The 23430-nt window shown below is 41.0% G+C and overlaps 1 protein-coding gene across 3 annotated transcripts in view; it reads right to left on the bottom strand.

Moving 5' to 3' along the window:
- Window positions 1-1657: 1657 nt before the first annotated feature.
- The window catches only part of LOC139829725 (protein POLYCHOME-like), a 33509-nt gene continuing 11736 nt past the window's right edge, over window positions 1658-23430 (bottom strand). Inside the window, exons 1-5 of one of the 3 annotated variants that reach the window (XM_051361844.2) lie at window positions 5236-5432; window positions 5091-5144; window positions 4926-4985; window positions 4554-4826; window positions 1658-2675 (exon numbers count right to left, since the gene is read on the bottom strand). In XM_051361844.2, the coding sequence (XP_051217804.1) occupies window positions 2277-2675; window positions 4554-4817 (663 nt within the window). In that variant the 5' untranslated portion in view covers window positions 4818-4826; window positions 4926-4985; window positions 5091-5144; window positions 5236-5432 and the 3' untranslated portion in view covers window positions 1658-2276. Of the gene's footprint in view, window positions 2676-4553; window positions 4827-4925; window positions 4986-5090; window positions 5145-5235; window positions 5433-23430 lie in introns of those variants that run through there. The other 2 variants (XM_051361845.2, XM_051361843.2) reach the window with 2 other exon arrangements.

Here is a 23430-nt window from a genome sequence, read left to right as displayed (position 1 = left end):
AAGAACATATCAAAACTTAATTTTAGTTCTCTAATATCATGCATATGCAGACACAAGTTTTCTTCAGTTAACCAGATTTGATTTATCAGCATTGTCGATATGGGAATGATGAAACAAATAACAAAGTGTGAGCTTGCTTGAAAAGCAAAAGCAACTCGGGGACTTTGGAGCCTGGTTTTGCTTTAACCAAAGAAGATCCTTTTAGTATTCTATAAGTAACTCCTTTAGCTTTATTCTCCTAGCTGGCATGTAGTATATTGACCAAAGAGCAATGAAAATAGCATTGCGGAAATATTGATATATCTTGGATCACATTGTGTTATCGTTTTTAAGGGTGCAGTTACTCTCTCCCACGTTACCTTGTTAAGATAGATGTGAGACTCGAACTGTTACGCGCACCATTGCGCCCCAGGAGAGTTGTTACTTTTGAACACTTCTATCAGGCAAATCGGGGATAAATTTACTGTCAGGTAGCACTCCCAGAATTGAAACTTAATCCTTAATTTACTTTCATCTATTTGTGATTATGGATTCCTTCAGGCGATCTCGAAGCTGGCCCTTTGCACTGTGTCGGTCCCTTGATTCAATGATTCATTTGCTTTCTCCTTTTGCTTGTTGCTATGAGTTAAGTAATACTTTCTTTACCAAAGGTTGCATGTCCCTATTTGTTAACAAAGAAATATCCCAACATCTCTTTACTTATGGAGCAAATCATAAGGCCAAGCCCAACACATTATTACTATTGTTGTGCCAAAAGAAAAATTTGAAGATATTGTTGTGCCAAATGAGCGACTGATACTAAATATTGGATGGTAGGCACAACTTGTTTGGGACTGAAAGGCTTGGTTGTTGTTGTAGGCACAACTCTTTTACTGGTTTTCCTGGTTGTTATCGTTACTGAAATACTGGCATATTTCAAAGTGCATATTCCAACTGGAAAATTAAATGTGCGCTCTGCAAACATTTGTCAACTTGTTGTCAGTCGTTCGATGCAAGCATGAAAGCAGACAGGTTTTGTTTCAAAGTAACTACAGCTCCTCAAATCCTGTGAACGCCATGCAGGACACATGATACTCCATCTGGTTTCATCGCCAATGTCGGAGAATGATTCTTTTCTTTCGTTTTAACTAGCAGAAAGATTTGGAAACAGATAACAGAATATGTAATCTTCTGGCACCTTTTTGGATACGAAAAGCAAATAATATGAATATAGCTGAACATGCAAAACATCCGCAAGGAATGTCATACCAGCATTTGCATTCCTGCTATGGCTAAATAACAGGATTGCAGGAGTGCATGCAACTTTGGCGGATGTTCAGAAACTACGATCAAGCACTAATATCCCACATATGCCTTCCGCAACCATTCCGGTACTAGCACCAAGTTAAATCAATGCTTATGCAAGTATCCATATACTATAACCAGGTGCCAAAACTATGGTCAAGTACCAATATCATTCATCTGCAACCTTTCTCATACTAGCACTAAGTACGATTATGCAAATATCCATAAGTAACACCAGGTACTTTTCATAAGAATTCAGATCATATACTAGCACCGGGTGCCAAAACTATGGTCAAGTACTAATATCCTTCATCTGCAACATTTCTCATACTACCACCACATAATGCAAGTATCCATAAGTAAGACCAGGTACTTTTCATAAGAATTCAGATCATATATTAACAACAGGTGCCAATACAATATTCCTTCTATCATTCATGTACTGCCAACATACAGTGACAACTTGCAAACTCACGGTCAAGGCTCCAGTAGCTCAAAACAAAACAAAAAAGGTTTGAAGACAGAGGTACATTCTGTGTTTTTAATTTTTACATCTTGGACAGTAGAAAAGAAAATAATAGTTGCAAACAAAGTAATAACAATACATAATACCGTAGTGGTTTATGGTACTATTACAGCACAAAGCAAGGATTTGTTCGGCTGCATTACGATAAGTATACATAGTTCTACTGCAGTAGCATGAACCTGGCACTAGCAGCTGATAATCCTAGGCCCTCAAGCAGAGAACCAACAAACCCCATAATCCCAGGTCCTCAAGCAGAGAACCAGCCAGCCCCATAATCCCAGGTCCTCAAGCAGAGAACCATGAATCCCCATCTTATCAAAACATGCTACGCAAGTCTCGGGTTGAAGGGATGACAGAAGAAGAGCAGCATTGGCTGGTCACGATAGCGGCTAAGAAAGCAGTAGAAAAGAGAGGGTGGAGGACAAGTCTAAGATGGACCTTCCCACAGTGAAGCAGAGTACTCAACTCATCGCATGGACATGAGAGTGCGCCTCTGGTTGGCCCTCTTGGAAGGTTGAGCAGCCTTTGGAGTTCGCTTCAAGTTCTTCTTCACCATCTTCTCAATTTGCTCTATTGAGCTAGACAGTTTCTTCTCCATTAGATCAGCAAGCACTGGATCAATGGGTTTGGTTGGAGTCTTCAGTGAGCTCTTGGATGGCGAAGAATAGACCTTGAAGCTCTGCTCGCCCAGGCTAGTTGAGCTGGAACCAGAGGCAATAGCCAGGGAGTCCTGAGCTTCGGTACAATGAGGAATGTCCTGCTCAGCTGGTACTGTAGTACTCAAGTTCGCAGGTGGCGGAGATTGCTCAGGCACTTCACTTTGCTGCCGAGCTGCAGCAATCCTTAAGCGGCTTCTCTCAATAGCCTGAAAGTCAATAGTCAGGACATTAGCAAGTAGAAAGAAAGAACATGCACTGTAATGCATAGCTGTACCTAATACTACCTGCTGTCAAAACAAGCATTTAAATGACTTATTAAATTAACAGAAAATTGAATAAAATAACAAATATGCAGCCAAAGCAGGAATAGCGGAGGTAGGCATATAAACCAGATTCGGTGATAACCACGCTATAAAAGACATTGTGCAATAGTAAAATGGTTGATTTACACTTATTGCTTAATTACAAAAACTCCACCAGTCAAACTAACCCCAGCTCCAAAATACATCATTTGGGTGACACTCAAGAAACACTTTAATTTTCAGATAATACATTTCTGCTATTATTGGATACATACAACATTTTAATTCAAAATGTTAAAATAAAGGATTTTACTAAATGGACATTTAACTGATACATACCATTACAGCAACAGTGTACAGTGTACAGTAGCATGATGTACACCATGTTAAAACAGTTGTAGTTTCAAGCTATCAAGCATGACTACAATAGCATAATACAAGCTATACCAGAGGATATACACATAAAGACGATGTTGTGGAATTTACTTCAGAGCAACTACACCGACCTCCATTTTTTCTTGGACAGGTAATATCAGAAGAAAACTCAGCATCTTAGGAAAGTAAACCAGAGAGTGTGCATTTTTACTTCGACAGGTAATATCTAGAAGAAAACTCAGCATCTTAGGAAAATAAACCAGAGAGTGTGCATTTGTTGAAACCAGAAGAAAACTCAGCATCGTAATGAATTACACTAACAAATTATCTGAAGTTAACTGATGGTTGAAAGAAACAATTTTGAAGAAAAATACTGGTAAAGACCTACATATATTCTGGTAAAACTATAAATTAATGTAGCACAAAATCATATAACTGAATCATATTCAAGACATAATGCAGAGTCGCAGCCTCTCTGCATTGCACTTTGCAGGGTAAGGCTTGCCTCTATAATCCTTCCCCAGACCCCACCTAGTGTGGGAGCTTCTAGCACTAGGTCCGTCAGTACATGAAAACATAAATGCTAAAGAAATGCAGCTTTGATAGGCAATAGATATGTGTTTCATGAACTGTGAAGTAGCATCTGCTCCACCAAAAAGTAACTGCACTTTAGGAAGGCATGATAGGATCCATCTAACATGGACACTTGGTACATGGAAGCAGTAAACTGTGTTACAAAATATAGCAATTAGGCAGTACTAAAATGGATAGATCTACAACCGTTAAACAAAAAAAAGATAGTGTTTCACAAGATCACATAGGCATACAGTACAAGAAGATTCTTACAATGCTTCGTACCAACAATCGAAACCCAAACCAGACTTTGCCAAGCACAAGCAAAAAATATATCTGTTCTGCTAACTACTGAAAGATATAGCGATATTGTGCTTTCATAACTAAGCAGTTACTAGCAGGTTGAAATATACTTTTTCTCAAGGCCATAACAAAAGTGGCACATATTTATTCAAGTGCCAACGTTTAGCTAAAATTTGGTGTAAATAAGGTAATAAAAACAAGTTATCAAAAAAAAAGGTAATAAAAACAAATTGCTGCAGTTTGTCCATTTGTTAACAGTCAAGATGGACCAGCAATAATCAGGGCATGGTAGAAACATAGCATAGCACGAAATCATATAACTGAATCGAAATCAGAGTTTTGTCATGGAATTCCACAAGCCCACACCGGCCAACATCTCCAGAACAGGGTTGGCAAAGAACAAAGGGCACTGTACCTTTTATCTTATAAACAGCGTTGTGCAGATCATCAGCAACACAACCAATGAATCTTTAAACAGTTCAACTACTAAGGTCAGAATAATATAACTGAACTGAAGAAGCTGTCCATCACCTTTGCAATCGCTGTGATATCCCGAAGTGGTGTTCTTGGGTACCAATCAGGAAGTGGGCTCCTCCTCCTCGCCGGCGTAGCCTTGACAGCCCAAACTGGTGGCACATTCTCCTTGTTGCTGAAGGGCGACGGGAACCGCCGGGACAGAGGCTTCCCAGTCCGCCTCCCTGCCAGAGCTCCGGGCGAGGCCACCCTCCTGATAAAGAACCCGCCACCAGAGAGGTCGGTGAGGCCCGTCCTCTTGATTTCCCTATGCTCAGGCATCTTGGAAATCTGCAAGAGACAGAGCAGAAGAGATGCGGATAGGTGAGAACCCCAAGAAACGAGTCGATAGAACAGGAAAATGTTCAAACGGCAGCATGTCGTGCTCACGTATTGGTCTTCTCTCCTCTGCTTCTTGCGTACGCGATTCGTCTCGAGATCCTTCCAGCCCTATACCCAGAAATCCATAAGTCCAAACCATCAAAAGAGCAAGAAAAGGACGCGCGGAAACCAATGGATACTACCAATTAACCCGAAGATTTGGTCGAACTATACCTCGCCGAACTCCTGCTTAGATTCCCCGCCGGTAATCCCAGCACTAGAACAGATCTGCAACAAGAGAGCCGAAGAAACGCATCAGAACGCCAAGAAACGGCCCGGAAACGGGGACAAGAGGACGAAACGCCAAGATTTCGCTCACGATTTGCTCGGACCTTCTTCCAATCTTGCCGCTCTAACCCCCGATACAGCTGCGGATTCTAATCTACGGCTACCTACGACTAATTTTTGGGTAAAATTCCTAGGGTTTATACAGCTACGGCTAAATGGGGAATGGGGAAGCGGGGTGAGACGCCGGGCGGGCTATATTGAAAACTCAAAATTTCGGAGTGGCGGCCGTGGGAGGAAAACTCTCGTCCATGGTTTCCTAGTAGGTGGACGGTCAAGATGCATCCTGTGCGCGGACGTTGTCTGTTTACCATCGTAGCCGTTGCTGTCTGTTTTTGAACTTGTGAATTTCGACAAGAATTGGAAAATGGGTATTCGACTACATGGTAGATGCATGGACAAAAAAAACTACTAATAAAAGTGTTATGGGATTCATGCAACTTCCAATTTCTAGACACTTGTATCATTTAGAGATTCTACTTAGAGAGCACAAGGTGTACTATGTCAAGCGCTCGGCTCAAGCAAAAGCATCGACGCTAGCCTAATCCCCAGGATTGAAGCGTATGGGGACCAAACGGCTAGAATTATAATCACTAGCGCATCTGCAAGCATTCGTGTTGGGCATGCCCTAGTAGCATGGCCAATGCACATGGGCTTAAGATCATTTGAAAATTTGAGTTGAGTGAGCTACTTCATGCAGCAAGTGCCCGTTGCTTTCAAGCTCTAATTTACACAGATTGTTCAAATATGTGACTCTAATTCATGTGTCAATAATTGTAAAGGAGATAAGAATGACGCTGAAACCCCTAAAATTGCCGCGATTTCAATCCTACTACTTCATATTAGTGTCGCATTGTAGATGGCCTAAGACGGTAAGGCCCCATCCAGTACAAGGAAGGAAAAATGCTAGCCGCTCTTGTAAAAAAATTACAAGGATAACTTACTAGCCAAAAAAAAAGCTAGATATATTGATATTTGTTATTTACAGGTTGCAAAACACTCTTTGGGCAGAAGGTATTACAACAATGCAGACACAAGCAAGATTCCCCGAGTTTAGAGTTATAGATTCGAGTTCCAAGTCATAAAATAAATTGAAAATACTAAATCATCAAAGCTAAATCGGAAGTCGGAGACAGGTTTGATTACTGTGAGATGTAATTTTGTAGATCCAAAACTATAACCAAAATAGCCATAAAGATTTTTTGCATGAAAATTTTAGATCAACAACAAAGCTAACAAGAACAAGGATGGATATGTATCCTTACTAACTTAGAGGTGGCCCGGGTAAGAAGGAGCGGCGGCGCCTCCACCCTTGCCTTCCCACTCACGTGAATCTACTCTAGATTTCAGCAACTACCCACAGGGCACGACATCTACTCTAGTTGCACAAGTTTTAGTTAATTCTCCATACTTAAAACGTCTAAACTTATAGTTTGACTCTATCCAAATGTGTAATTTATCCTAGGGACAAGGCTAGACTAGATTGACCATCTCAAGAGGCTGCAAAGATCTCCCATCAAAATGACCTCCACTACACCTAAGGATATCAGCCCCAAGCCGTGCATAAGCAAGTCTCATTTACACACTTTTCCCACTACCAAGACACTTCCCCTATCCACCGTCTAAACCTAGACATATCAAGAAGAGAATCTGACACACCCTTTGTCTGGTGGGAGGGTCGCCTAGCTCTAGAACCTTCACAAGATTTAGCCTTGACCACACTATATCGGCCACCAACTAAGCTTGTCAAGTGGGGTGAAAGCCTTGTGTTTTCCTTACGGACGGTGGCGGTGTTGCGATGTCGGACCCCTTCCTGAAGATGCCGTCTTTGGAGCTGCAGAGGTGGGTGAACAATGGCCATTTGAGGTGGCTGTGGCGAATTGCTCTGTTCGGCGAAGCCTTCATCCCATGTTGACTAGCAGGTGGCTGGTTTGATGCTCTACTGCTCCATTGCCCCTGCTTGCCGGTGGCGATGCCCTTGAGCCTCAACGAAAGGGGAAAGGGTATCCCTTTACAGCAGCAGCGACACTAGGCTGGTGGGCAGCCATGCCATTGTGGTTATGTTCATCCATGGGGTGGGTTGTGCCCTCTTCTGTCGTTTCTTCTTCGTTGTGTCTTCTTCCTACAGCTTCGGTCTAATGTGGTGGTTGCTCTAGTGTTGGTGGTGGTCTTGGTGTAGCTCCATGGCGTCTCTGATGGCACCCCCTTTGGCAGTCTAGCTCTCTATGTTCCGTTGTGTTCTTGAGGGAACTCCTTCGCCTCCCGACGGTATGGTGCCCTTTGATCCAGGGTGAGGGACAAGAGGTCTCTTTCCGGAGGTAGAGACGGTGGAGGTTGGATCTACCTTTGCCCAGTGGGTTTGTGGGTGTGGACAACACGTTCCGGTAGCCTCCCCAAGCTCTCGCTTCCTTCCTGGTGCTCTCCTCGACATCTAGTTGTGGTGTAGGCAATCCAGGTGGTGTTTTTGTTTTGATCCTTAGTTTGCTTGTGTTGCATGTTCCTGTGAGTTGTATGTAAGAAAGTTTGTGGTTGCCGTTGGTGGCTTTATTAATCTAAAGTTGGACTAAGGCCTTATGTTTAAAAGCTTGTCAAGTGGGTAGCATCAAAGAAGGCTTGAATAGGAGTACTAGGATGTGGTTCTCCATAGACAACGGGTGACACCATGGAGTGTTTGGGAAGTGGCACTATGCCACTTAATCTAGTCGATGTAGGTGATTATCTTTATTAGTCAAGATTAATGCAACTCCACATGATTGATGCAATAAGACAAGTTACAACTATTTGTCCACAACATAAGGGAAACTGTGGGGAAAACCCCCACATCCTTTTATTTACTAAAGAGGTCCAAAACCAAAATAGTTACATGTATACAAATTTACAAGGCAACTGCTGATACGTCCAATTTGCATCACTATTTTATATCGTAATTTGCTGTTATTCATTGATATATTTCATATTTGGGGATAATACTTATGTTATTTCATCTATTTTGCATGATTCATGATTATTGGAGGATCGCGCACCGGAGTCAGGATTCTGCTGGAAAAAGCGCTGTCAGAATGCAATATTTCGGAAGATCAACAGTTGACGGAAATTATATGAAAAATCCTATTTTTCCAGATGACGAAGGGAGCCAGAAGGGGGAGCCGAGGGGACCCGAGGTGGGCCCACCTCATAGGCCGGCGCGGCCCAAGGCCTGGCCGCGCCGCCCTGTGAGGAGGGGGCCCACAGCCCCCTCTCGCCTCCTTTTCTTCGCGAACGTCTTCGTCCCGAAAACCTAAGCTCCAGGGGATAGGTCGCGAAGAGTCACAGCCGCCTCTGCGAGGCGGAGAACAGCAGAGAGAAAAGAGCTCTCCGGCAGGCTGAGATCCGCCGGGGAAATTCCCTCTCGGAGGGGGAAATCGACGCCATCGTCACCGTCATCAAGCTGGACATCATCTCCATCACCATCATCATCATCTCCATCATCATCACCGCCGTCTCCACCGCTGCACATCGTCACCGCTGTAACAATTTGGGTTTGATCTTGATTGTTTGATAGGGGAAACTCTCCCGGTGTTGATTTCTACTTGTTATTGATGCTATTGAGTGAAACCGTTGAACCAAGGTTTATGTTCAGATTGTTATTCATCATCATATCACCTCTGATCATGTTCCATATGATGTCTCGTGAGTAGTTCGTTTAGTTCTTGAGGACATGGGTGAAGTCTAAATGTTAGTAGTGAAGTATGGTTGAGTAATATTCAATGTTATGATATTTAAGTTGTGGTGTTATTCTTCTAGTGGTGTCGTGTGAACGTCGACTACACGACACTTCACCTTTATGGGCCTAGGGGAATGCATCTTGTACTCGTTTGCCGATTGCGGGGTTGCGGAGTGACGAAACCTGAGCCGTTGGTATATCGATGCAGGAGGGATAGCAGGATCTCAGAGTTTAAGGCTGTGGTTAGATTTATCTTAATTACTTTCTTGTAGTTGCAGATGCTTGCAAGGGGTATAATCACAAGTATGTATTAGTCCTAGGAAGGGCAGTACATTAGCATAGGTTCACCCACACAACACTTATCAAAACAATGAAGATTAATTAGCCGTATGTAGCGAAAGCACTAGACTAAAATCCCGTGTGTCCTCGAGAACGTTTGGTCATTATAAGTAAACAAACCGGCTTGTCCTTTGTGCTAAAAAGGATTGGGCCACTCGCTGCAATTGTTACTCTCGCACTTTACTTACTCGTACTTTATTCATCTGCTACATCAAAACCCCCTGAATACTTGTCTGTGAGCATTTACAGTGAATCCTTCATCGAAATCGCTTGTCAACACCTTCTCGCTCCTCGTTGGGATCGACATTCTTACTTATCGAAGATACTACGATACACCCCTATACTTGTGGGTCATCAAGACTATTTTAAAGCGCCGTTGCGGGGAGTGAAGTGCTATTGGTAAGTGGAATTGGTAAGGGAAATTTCTACTGTTTGTGCTGATTTCATTTCTTTCTTTGCCATAATTCATTATGGAGAGATCTTCTCTTGAGTTTTTATTTGGAAAATCTACTACTACTGCAAAGGTAGTGGATGAGGCGCCAGTGAGGAAGAAATACCATACAAAATACCTATGAAAATTATTGAACGTGTAGTGGATAACCGTTATACGGGGGATGGGCTGTCCACCACTGGAGATCATTTACTGTTCTTACATGAATTATGCGGTTTATTCAAGTGTGCAGGTATTGCTATGGATGAAGTGAGGAAGAAACTATTCTCTATATCGCTGTCTGGAAAAGCGGCGCATTGGTATAAATTACTGGATAATGGGGATTCTCTTGAATGGAATGATATTGTGCCCCGGTTTTATTCTAAGTTCTATCCTCCAAGTGAAATTCACAAGGATTGGAACCGCATATATAATTTTTGGCCTCATGATGGAGAGAGTATTGCCCAAGCGTGGGGGAGATTGAAGTCTTTAATGCTCAAATGCCCCATTCATGAGCTTCATGGTAATGTTATTATTGACAATTTCTATGCAAGACTTTCTTTTGAAGACAAGACCTTGCTGGATACTTCTTGTTCTGGATCATTTACACGCAACACGGACGTGTGTAGAAGGGAGCTTCTTAATCGGATCCAGGAAAATACTGAAGGATGGGAGAACGACAAAGATAGAGAATCAGGTATAAATTATGATTATAAATGCATTGAAGCTTTTATGGATACTGATAAATTTCGTAATATGAGTGCTACTTATGGTCTTGATTCTCAAGTTGCTGCAAATCTTTATAAAGCTTTTGCCTCTCATTATGAATTGACTAAGAAGAATTTTGATAAGTATCATGAACCGTATAAAGATAAAATTGATTCATCTATTAATAAATGTGTTGTAGTTGAAACTGTTGATCATGTTATTCCTGAAGCTTATATTGAAAAAACTCCTTTCCCTGCTAAAATGAAGGAGTACTCTGTTATAAATAGTGCGGTTCATAAAAGTGAAAAGAAACCTATACAACCTGAAGAACAAATAAAAGTTGAACCTGCTGTTGCAATAGTTAAAGATCTTGTGACTGAAAATGTGGAGGATGGTCATATTATTTTCTGTGAGGATGCTTCTAATATTGTTTCACATCCTAATAAGTCTAAGCAAGCTAGTGTTCCTATGCTATCTGTTAGAATTGGTGATCATTGTTACTATGGTTTATGTGATATTGGTGCAAGTATTAGTGCTATTCCTTATGAGCTTTACACGGAGATTATGCACGAAATTGGTTCTTGTGAACTTGAAGATATTGATGTGGTTATTCGGTTGGCTAATAGAGAAACTATCTCTCCAATTGGTATTGTTCGAGATGTGGAAGTTCTATGCGGTAAGATTAAATATCCTGCTGACTTTTTGGTACTTGGTTCTGCTGCTAGTAAATATTGTCCTATCATTTTTGGTAGACCTTTTCTAAATACTTGTGGAGCTATTATAGATTCCAAGAAAGAGAAAAATTTGACTAAATTTGCTGGTGAATCTTATGAGTTTAACTTCTCTAAATTTACCAAAACTCCTTATAAAGCTGATTTGCCTAATAATGATTTTAGAGTTGAACAGTGAGCATCTATTGCTCTTGCTCCTAATAATCCTTTGCAGCAACATTTGGAGAATAGTGAGAGTGAAGTTTTTAGGGAAGAAAGAGACGAGCTTGATGAAATTTTCCTTCGTCAACCTATTCTTAAGCATGATTTACCGGTAGAAGATCTGGGTACAACACCGCCACCAAAGGAAGATCATGTCTTTGATTTAAAACCATTGCCTGATAATCTTAAATATGCTCATATTGATGATAAGAAAATATATCCTGTTATTATTAGTTCTAAGCTTACAGAGTTTGAAGAAGAAAGGTTATTGGAAATATTGAAGAAACACCGAGGTGCTATTGGCTACACTCTTGATGACTTGAAGGGGATTTCTCCCTCTATTTGCCAACATGCCATTAATATGGAAGATGATGCGAAGCCTGTTGTTGAACCTCAGCGTCGTCTAATTCCTAAGATGAAGGATGTGGTAAGAAATGAGGTATTAAGACTTCTTGAAGCTGGTATTATATATCCTATTGCTGATAGTAGATGGGTTAGTCATGTGCATTGTGTTCCTAAGAAAGAAGGAATGACTGTTGTGCCTAATGATAATGATGAGCTCATACCTCAAAGAGTAGTTGTAGGGTATAGAATGTGCATTGATTATCGAAAAGTTAATAAAGTTACTAAGAAAGATCATTACCCTTTGCCTTTTATTGATCAAATGTTAGAAAGGTTATCTAAATATACTCATTTTTGCTTTCTTGATGGTTATTCTGGGTTTTCACAAATTGCTGTTAAAACTAAGGATCAAGAGAAAACCACTTTCACTTGTCCCTATGGAACTTATGCTTATAGACGTATGCCTTTTGGTTTATGTAATGCCCCTGCTACTTTTCAAAGATGCATGTCTGCTATTTTTCATGGCTTTTGCGAGAGTATTGTAGAGGTATTCATGGATGATTTTTCTGTCTATGGGAATTCTTTTGATAATTGCTTGCGGAACCTTGATAAAGTTTTGCAGAGATGTGAAGAAACTAACCTTGTTCTTAATTGGGAGAAATGCCGCTTTATGGTTAATGAAGGAATTGTATTGGGACATAAAATTTCCGAGAGAGGTATTGAAGTTGATAGAGCTAAAGTTGAAGCAATTGAGAAGATGCCCTATCCTAGGGATGTTAAAGGTATTCGTAGTGTTCTTGGTCATGCTGGGTTTTATAGGAGGTTTATTAAAGACTTCTCCAAGATTTCAAAGCCTCTTACTAATCTTCTTCAAAAAGATGTACCTTTTGTTTTTGATGATGATTGTAAGGAAGCTTTTGAAACTCTAAAGAAAGCCTTAACAACTGCTCCTATAGTTGAACCTCCTGATTGGAACTTACCATTTGAAATAATGTGTGATGCTAGTGATTTTGCTGTAGGCGCTGTTCTTGGACAGCGAGTAAATAAAAAATTGAATGGTATTCATTATGCTAGTAAAACTCTTGATGCTGCTCAAAAAAATTATGCTACTACTGAAAAAGAATTGTTAGCTGTAGTCTTTGCTTGTGATAAGTTTAGATCCTATATTGTTGATTCAAAAGTTACTATACACACTGATCATGCTGCAATCAGATACCTTATGCAAAAGAAAGATGCTAAGCCAAGGCTTATTAGATGGGTACTTCTGTTGCAAGAATTTGATTTACATATTATAGATAGGAAAGGTACTGATAATCTTGTCGCTGATAATTTGTCTAGATTGGAAAATATTGCTTATGATCCTGTTCCTGTTAATGATAGTTTTCCAAATGAACAATTGGCTGTAATAAAGGTGAGCTCGCGAGATAGTCCTTGGTACGCTGTTTATGCTAACTTTATTGTTTCCAAGTACTTGCCTCCAACCTTTTCATTGACAAAGGAGGAAATTCTTTTATGACTTGAGGCATTATTTCTGGGATGACCCACACTTATATAAAGAAGGAGTGGATGGTATTCTGCGAAGATGTGTTCCCGAATATGAACAACAAGAGATATTAAGTAAATGTCATGGTAGTGCTTATGGAGGACATCACGCCGGAGATAGAACCGCGCAAAAGGTTCTACAGTCAGGTTTTTATTGGCCAACTCTCTTCAAAGATGCAAGGAAGTTTATTTTATCTTGTGATGAATGTCAAAGGGTTGGTAATATCTCCAGACGCAATGAAATGCCTATGAATTATACTCTTGTTATTGAACCATTTGATTGTTGGGGATTTGACTTCATGAGACCTTTTCCCTCTTCAGAAGGTAACACTCATATACTTGTTGCTGTTGATTATGTTACTAAATGGGTGGAAGCCATACCTACAAAAAGTGTTGATGGTGAGACCTCTTTAAAGATGCTTTTAGATATTATTTTTCCTCGATTTGGAGTTCCTAGATATATTATGACTGATGGAGGTTCTCATTTTATTCATGGTGGTTTTAGAAAAACTCTTGCTAAATATGGTATTAATCATAGAATTGCTTCCGCTTATCATCCTCAAACTAGTGGGCAAGTAGAACTATCAAATAGAGAAATTAAATCTATCTTGCAAAAGACTGTTAATAAAACTAGAAAGAATTGGGCTAGTAAACTGAAGGAAGCACTATGGGCTTATAGAACTGCTTACAAAAATCCCATGGGAATGTCACCTTATAAAATAGTTTATGGAAAAGCTTGTCATTTACCTTTAGAACTAGAGCACAAAGCTTATTGGGCTGTTAGAGAATTAAATAAAGATCCTAAACTAGCTGGTAATAAGAGGTTGCTGCAATTGAGTTCTCTAGATGAATGGAGAAGTGAAGCTTATGAAAATGCTAAACTCTTTAAAGAGAAAGTTAAAAAATGGCATGATAGAAGGATTATCAAAAGAGAATTTAATATTGGGGATAAAGTCCTATTGTATCGGTCTCGTCTCAGATTCTTTGTAGGGAAATTACTCTCGAAATGGGAAGGACCATATGTTGTTGAGGAGGTGTATCGTTCAGGAGCAATTAAAATTAGCTCTCTCCAAGGCAATGCCACGGAAGTGGTGAATGGACAAAGACTCAAGCATTATATCCCAGTGATTTCTTACAATGTAGATGTTGATGTTATTCGAGTGGAAACACCGGAGGCCTTCATCAAAGGTCAAATTGACAGTCCGCCAGAACTCGACTTTGAATAGGTAACAGTACTGGTAATAAAAAGTTCGCAATTTACTTTCCGAACAATGTTTTTGCTGTTTTTGGAAAATATGAAAAATTACGAGATCGAAACGGAGTGGAGGAGACGCACGAGGGCGTGCCCTCATAGGCCGGCGCGGGCCTCAGCCAGGCCGCGCCGCCCTATGAGCTGGCCGCCTCGTCGCCCCTCTCCGACTCTGGTTCGATCTGGTACTTTCCTTATTACATACAAATTCCTGCTATATAATCCCCCGGACCCCTGGAGGTCCGTATATCGTTTTCTCGACGTGTTTTTTTTCGAGCTGTTTCTGCCAGGATTTGTTTTCAATCTAGGAGCACCATGGCCTCCAACAACAAGGGCAAGGGGCTTTCGGAGGAAGAAGTGAAAAGGGTGTCATCAAAACAAGAGCAACAAGCCGTTGGGAGTAAGCAAATCTTGGTGGGATCTGTTGACACTCGACGTTCTTTTTCTCATAACTTGCAGGGACCCTTACCACCTGCTCTTAGCCTCGACTCTTTCCCCATGTTGGAAGAAGCTCTACGGACTACCGATGAGTTTTGTGATCAATACCGGGCTCTAAGAAGAGAAGTGGAGATACTCCAGGAGGAGAATTACCGTCTCCGTAGAATGCTGGAATATTACTCGATTCCCGTCACAAGTCCGCCACCGCCAACTTCAGATAACAACGAATCTCTTCGAGTCTTAGTGCAGAACTGCCAAACTGAGAAGCTGAAGCTGAAGGAAATCTGTAAGAAGCGCGGGAGGAATTCATCACCATCGCCAAAGGAGTAATTCATCATCGGTATTGGCATCCCCTTGGTTTGTTCCAAGCTTGGGGGAGTGCCGCGGTATCACATCATCACTACCTTTTACTTTTTACTATCAAGTAGTGTCATATCATGAGTAGGGAAGTTATCATATAAGATGGGTTGCAGTGTGGAAGTATCTCTCCTTTAGTTAGTTGTCTATGTATCCCTTGGTGTGAGTTATCGTTATGGAATATTAATGAGAAGTCTTATCATTTACATATTGCACATCTTATTTTAGTTTGCAATCCTTATTATATGATTGATCTTGTTATTAGTATTGGTATCACTTTGGGAGCATTGAATAAATCTATTTGGTTTTGGCAAACTTAGCATTGGTCAATAGCAACAACACTTTGAGGTTTAAGTAGAAAAGAGAAATACATGTAGTTGTTTCATTATCTTTCTTTCTTGTTAGCTCATAGCTTATTATTCTGAAGTTAAAACTGTTTGTGCTTGCAAGGAAGATGCATGATTGTTTCTATCACATGTATATTTGTTTGTTTCCCTCGGCTCTTATGCTTGCTAATTAACCTTGCTAGCCAAAGACACATCTTGAGAGGGAATACTTCTCGTGCATCCAAACCTCAACCCAAACCTATGCCATTTGTGTCCACCATAACTACCTACTACATGGTATTTCCTACCATTCCAAGTAAATACTTCGTTTGCTACCTTTAAATAATTCAAAATTTACTATCTCTTATTTGTGTCAATGTTTTATAGCTCATGAGGAAGTATGTGGTGTTTTATCTTTCAATCTTGTTGGGCAACTTTCACCAATGGACTAGTGGCTTCATCCACTTATCCAATAACTTTGCAAAAAGAGCTGGCAATGGGATTCCCAGTCCCAAATTAATTAACCTAAATAGACACTCCTCCATGGTATGTGATTGATGGACGGCACCCGAAGGATTCGGTTAGCCATGGCTTGTGTAAGCAAAGGTTGGGGGGAGTGTCATCATAATAAAACTAAAACAAAATGGCACTCCTTCATGGTATGATATTGTTGGCAGGCACCCGAGGATTCGGTTAGCCATGGTTTGTGAAAGAAAGGTTGGAAGGAGTGCCACACAAAAATAAAAAATAAAATGGGAGCCGCTCTTTGAAGGTTTGTCTGGCAAGGGGGTTAGAGTACCCGCTACCAGTCGTTGACAACAACAAACACCTCTCAAAATGTTACTTTCATTCTCCTTATATGATTTCAAAACTGAAAAAGCTCTAGCACATGATTTAATCCCTGCTTCCCTCTGTGAAGGGCCTGTCTTTTACTTTATGTTGAGTCAGTAAACCTATTTCCCTCCATCTTAAGCAAGCATTTGAGTTGTTGTGATCAAACTACTATATTGTGATTTATCTCATCATGTCTTTTACTTTTCCTTGTTTAGTACAAGTTTTATCTGAATGAATATAGCTTTGAAAGTTATCAATGATCATGAGGAGACTATTATGATTGAGTATGCAAGTTGTGCCATATAAACTTTAACATGAGAGCGCTGCTCAATAAGATAAGTATAACCTGTTAATTGTTCTCTGACCAAGAACGAAGTTTGCCATCACCAACTACGATTTCTTATGCACCTTTATTTGTGATTACCTTATACTTGTTTCAAGTTGAATTATATGAGGAAGTTGTTTACTAGAATGTCTTGTGTGAATGAATATGATGCTTCTTGTCCGTATTTTATTTATCGACTCTTCACTCCATAAACATGTGGTCATGTTTACCGAGTTCAGTTTCGCTTGGGGAAAAGCGAAGTCTAAGCTTGGGGGGAGTTGATACGTCCAATTTGCATCACTATTTTATATCGTAATTTGCTATTATTCATTGATATATTTCATATTTGGGGATAATACTTATGTTATTTCATCTATTTTGCATGATTCATGATTATTGGAGGATCGCGCACCGGAGTCAGGATTCTGCTGGAAAAAGCGCCGTCAGAATGCAATATTTCGGAAGATCAACAGTTGACGGAAATTATATGAAAAATCCTATTTTTCCAGATGACGAAGGGAGCCAGAAGGGGGAGCCGAGGGGACCCGAGGTGGGCCCACCTCATAGGCCGGCGCGGCCCAAGGCCTGGCCGCGCCGCCCTGTGAGGAGGGGGGCCACAGCCCCCTCTCGCCTCCTTTTCTTCGCGAACGTCTTCGTCCCGAAAACCTAAGCTCCAGGGGATAGGTCGCGAAGAGTCACAGCCGCCTCTGCGAGGCGGAGAACACCAGAGAGAAAAGAGCTCTCCGGCAGGCTGAGATCCGTCGGGGAAATTCCCTCCCGGAGGGGGAAATCGACGCCATCGTCACCGTCATCAAGCTGGACATCATCTCCATCACCATCATCATCATCTCCATCATCATCACCGCCGTCTCCACCGCTGCACATCGTCACCGCTGTAACAATTTGGGTTTGATCTTGATTGTTTGATAGGGGAAACTCTCCCGGTGTTGATTTCTACTTGTTATTGATGCTATTGAGTGAAACCGTTGAACCAAGGTTTATGTTCAGATTGTTATTCATCATCATATCACCTCTGATCATGTTCCATATGATGTCTCGTGAGTAGTTTGTTTAGTTCTTGAGGACATGGGTGAAGTCTAAATGTTAGTAGTGAAGTATGGTTGAGTAATATTCAATGTTATGATATTTAAGTTGTGGTGTTATTATTCTAGTGGTGTCGTGTGAACGTCGACTACACGACACTTCACCTTTATGGGCCTAGGGGAATGCATCTTGTACTCGTTTGCCGATTGCGGGGTTGCCGGAGTGACAGAAACCTGAGCCCCCGTTGGTATATCGATGCAGGAGGGATAGCAGGATCTCAGAGTTTAAGGCTGTGGTTAGATTTATCTTAATTACTTTCTTGTAGTTGCGGATGCTTGCAAGGGGTATAATCACAAGTATGTATTAGTCCTAGGAAGGGCGGTACATTAGCATAGGTTCGCCCACACAACACTTATCAAAACAATGAAGATTAATTAGCCGTATGTAGCGAAAGCACTAGACTAAAATCTCGTGTGTGCTCGAGAACTTTTGGTCATTATAAGTAAACAAACTGGCTTGTCCTTTGTGCTAAAAAGGATTGGGCCACTCGCTGCAATTGTTACTCTCGCACTTTACTTACTCGTACTTTATTCATCTGCTACATCAAAACCCCATGAATACTTGTCTGTGAGCATTTACAGTGAATCCTTCATCGAAACTGCTTGTCAACACCTTCTGCTCCTCGTTGGGATCGACATTCTTACTTATCGAAGATACTGCGATACACCCCCTATACTTGTGGGTCATCAACTGCCAAAGAAAAAGGAGGACTAAGGTAAACTTATATCCATTTAAAAAAATCTGCAACATGCTTGTCCTGCGCTCTATGTACAAAACCTCTCTTCCATTGCCTGAAGGAGGGCATAACACTTTCAAAGATGACTCCATTTATTTGCTTCCAAATGTGCCAAGCAACAATAATAACAACTTATGTAAAAAAGGTAGTTTGGAAACTGGTTTGGCGTGAGCAAAGTTTTCCTCCATAGTTTGTCCTATTGACCAATCCGTTTGTATGTAGGTTCGAATTCCGCGGCTAAAATTTCAATAAAAAATGTAACCGATCTTTGGTTTCTCTTTCTTTTTAACCTAATATTTGGTTTCTCTGGAAGGGCACAAGGCACAGTGATAGGTGTTTGCTACTACTTGGCAACGGTGTTGGAAACGTATTTTGATGGCAACAAAACTGCATGTGTATATCAACTTGTTGGGACTCCAAGTGCAAAGTAATGCAGCAAGAGAAGTTTTCCCCACAAATGTGGCTTGAGGATATATATCCAACTCTCAGAGAAATAGCAGTTTGCTATCCTTGTCCTCTTCATGCAACCTACAATAACAAAGCACATGTATTATGCCCCAAATCCTCCATGTATTATGCAACCTACAATAACAAAGCACACACTTATGTGGAAATTATCAAAACAAATACTAATGTAAAATGAAGTTAAGCTAATTCAAAGGCAATGTGAAAAGTAACCGTGTAGTGGTGGTGGTAAAAATATGCAAACATGCAAATTAACAAAACTATAAATGTAAAGTTATATATATTTTTTTGGAGTTAAGTAGAACTAAAATAAAAGTGCATACCAAGTAAAGTGAAAGGTGTTTCTTATTCTTGAAATTGGACCGGGGTTTATGGTTTCACTTGCCTCCTCTCATAAACATGGTGACACAAATATAGTTTCACATAATAACTTACTAGTGATGAGTCTTCGTGTACTGATTGATAAGCATTCGTATGGGCATCACGTTCTAACATGAGATGATGCAAATCATATCACTAATACTTCCTTAGTAAGATAAAACTCCACAAACCCAGTTTAAGTTAAACATAGTATTGCTTTAGGTACTCTGACATGATGTTGAATAACAAATATGCTACGTTGACCAAACATGATCACCTAACTTTCAGTAGATGACATGGCACATTCATTCATCTATCCCTAGTGTGATGCCCAAAACCGGTACCATGAGGATTCCAACAATCTCACCGAAATCCGCACGATATTGATTCCGAGACGCCCTCCTACACGACGTGCGCGACGAAGCACACACGTCATGCAAGAGAAATTACCACAAGTAGTTACATTACAACAATTTATTGATGGAACCCACAAAGAACATATATTACAACAACGACTCAAACAGTCAAGAATACAAATATATATACAATACAAAGATCCAAATCATACATAAGATCAAATACGTCCGAGTATGAACAAGATACAAATTGGACTAAGAGTCCTAAAGATAAACGGTGGCGTCCATAACCTTGCCTAGGACAAGTCAGAAGGCTAACCTTGCTAACATCGGCATCTCATACCTTTCAAAAGTCGGGCCAAGGGTTGCCGACAAACGAAGGGAGAAGACAAAAGAGAGAGAAAGCAGAGCGTAAGTACCAAGGAACGTACCAAGCGAGAGTAGTAACGGATGTGCTCGCCGGAGGCTATATATTGCCCAGCTATATGGTGGGTTTAGCGGCAACAAAACTTGCACTAAAAACCAATAGAGACACTCTACAAGATCCGTCTACTTAGAGAAGGTAAGAGAGCGCATAAGGATAACATCTAGATACTACACAAATATAACCCAGCCAAATACATGTATCCCCTTCATTGCGAAGAACCAATGTAAAAGGAACTTAGCGTTGGGCAAGTTTTATTAGATATTAGTTGTAGTAATTCTATATTACTAGGAAATTAATAGCATTTTATTACCTACAAGTATAAGGTATAAGTTGTTCTATGATCGAGTTAAACAGCTCCAAGTCATCCATAACCGTGGACACGGCTTTTCGAAAAGATTTACCATGCATGGGTGCTCAAAAGTATACTCATACACATGCACAACCACACCGAGCGACAGTGAAGTCTCACAACAAGACTATTCCGAGTTCAACAAGAAAGTCTAGGGGTCACCCCACTAAGCTACCCGTAACGAAGTTCGGCCGTACTCCAAAGCGAACCCTGGTTTTGCGTTAACGGCTAAGCTGGCAATAACAATCCGCTTCGCTAAACATTCCGCAAGGTACATTATAGAATATAAACACCCGAAAGCAACATGAAGCAAACACCCGAAGGAAACCGTAAGTAAAACATGGCATACATGGCATGGGAAAATAAAACCAAGGTTGTGGCCCTCTTTTGAACATACTTGAGAAAAGGTAATGGATGAGGGGTGTCCCAGTAATAAACCCCATGTATGGCAGAGCTCCTAGCTCATACCTAATAACAAGAACTTGGGTTCTAGGGGACACAAGCGAGACAAAATATCCGATATTTTCGCAAAGGGGCTCGCGGATGACACAACATTAATTATTATCCCATATCAAACTTTAGTTGTAACAACTTATCATGATTAACTTCACCAACATTATCCATAGATAAGACTTGTATCAAACCCAACATATCCCGAACAAATATCGAGGTAACAACAGAACCCTAAACACGTGCTACGATTCGCGGGGCTCAAACAACATACAACGGCTATAGGTACGGAAATGATATATAGGCTTATTGGGTAAACAAGTGGAATATGACACATGACTTGATAAAGAATCGCAACATAAGGATAGCAATAAGAGGGGGAGCAAAATGTAAAATAGGTGAAGGGAGAGGGCTCGCCCGTGAAAAGTCGTCGAAGAAATTGTCGTATATCACATCAACACTTCATGATCCTATTCGGGAATAAGCAAATGCTAAAACAAATAATGGATGCAAATTTTACTACTACGGAGAAAGAACCGGCATTATCAAGATATACTATGCATGGCATGCAAACGATGATGCAATGCACTTAACCAAAAATTAAGACAACACAATTATATGGTTCAAGTTATTTATCTATCGACAAGATTAAATGTTGGTTAGCATGGCAAGATATGGCATGGGTGCTTCAAAATTAAAAGGAGCGGGGAATCCTTAATTATTCGGTAATTCCAAAATACTCCGCGTGTTCTATTAGGTGATATGCACAAACTATCATTGTACAACAACATGCAAGATACAAGCAAGGCCTATTCAGATTCCTTGCATTTTTCTAATTGAAACACATAAAATATTTTTTTAATCCAAGTTACGGATCGAGATATATGATTTATGTGAGATACACTCATTTTCTGGAATTTTAGAAAAGATAGAAAACGGGTAAGACTTTTCTCACCGAAGGGAAAACCGTCACAGGGACTGACGAGCGGGCTCAAGGGGATGATGCGACTACTGACTAGGACGACCGGTTGATTACAAAACCTGCAGGGGGTTTCAGCAAAAGCGTCATAAGCAGGGATCCCGAGTTAGAAACGAGAAGGTGTAAGTACATATTTGCAAAGCAACAGATCCAAATCGCATCTGGGGATTTTCTCACCGGATGGGATGCCAGGCCGAGTCGAAGACCAGTGGGGCCGGCGCCACGTTAAACGCCACTATGGCAAACCAAGGCAGAAATCAAAGCGCCTAGGGCTTGCAGGTGAGCGCGAGCGGCGACGACCTACGAAGGAGCAGCATCGATCATCATCGGGGGAAGTAACCAGAGAGGGAGGAGGAGCGAGAAGTGGTATGGAAGATGCGCAAGGTCACCTAGAAGTTGTGTATGGGGTCAGTTAAGACGGGGAAGGACGAACATCATTGCCATGGTCGAAGGAGCGACCATTGGCGGTGAAGAACATACAGACGCCGTCGATGATTCATGCGCTCCCAGGACGATTCTTTCAGTCAGAACATAGAGGGCGACAAGGCAGAGCTTCTGGTGGTCTCATCATGGCGAGGGGTGGTCAGAGATGGTGGGTCGATGGTGAACTGGCTTCGGTGGTGGGGGTTTTCTTCGTCGTTTGCTTATGGAAAACAGGAAAAGGAAGAAGGGGATATGGCGGCAGCGCGTGAGGCAGGAAGAGAGGAGCACTAGGGTTCCAGAGCACACTAGAGGTGTCTTTAAGGGGAGGTGGAGATGCAGTTGTTGGGGAGGGTGAGGACCATGGGATCTGACGCTCCTCGAGTGTCTCTAGAAAACACGATAAGGGGAGCGGCGTGCGGTGCGAAGCGTTACTGGGCTCGAACGAGGTGGGATGGAGGAGAGAATGGAAAGGAGATGGGCCGAAGGAGAAGCAAGCAGGCCATGAAAAGAAGAGGGTCGGGTTAGGGTTTTCAAATTTTTTATTTTTCTTTCTTTTTCCTAAACCTTTGATTTGAAACAACCAAAATCCAACAATTTTATTTTGAGAAGGAAAACATTTAAGATATTTTATTTTGTTTCGATTTGGTTTTAGGGTTGTTAAATGAAGAGACATAGAGGAGGTTTATTATATAAACCAGATGAGAGAGGAAACACAAATAGTTTTTATTTCAAGTAATGTTTATTTCATAAAATCTTGTGGATGATATGCATGATGATTTCAGAACGATGCGGAAAAACAAGCAACGGAGAAAAGATTTTTTGGGTCGTTACACCTAGTGAGGTAAACAATGGAAAGGTAAAAACCATAGTGGCATCTCAGTTTTTTGCCATTGTGATGATTGCAAGTGCACATTTCAATTGTAGCTAGTTTCAAAATAAAAGTATCGAACCACGAGGAGCTACTAGTTAAGATCTTAATGCCCCTTGCTACTATCTATCAAGGGCCACTTGTAAGTCGTTCCTTAATCTCAAGTAGTTGTGTTTTGAAGAGAGTT

This window comes from Lolium perenne, chromosome 2 (assembly GCF_019359855.2).
Source record: "Lolium perenne isolate Kyuss_39 chromosome 2, Kyuss_2.0, whole genome shotgun sequence".
Lineage (NCBI taxonomy): Eukaryota > Viridiplantae > Streptophyta > Magnoliopsida > Poales > Poaceae > Lolium > Lolium perenne.
Note: the sequence above shows the minus strand (reverse complement) of the source record. Positions and strands in the feature narration are given on the sequence as shown.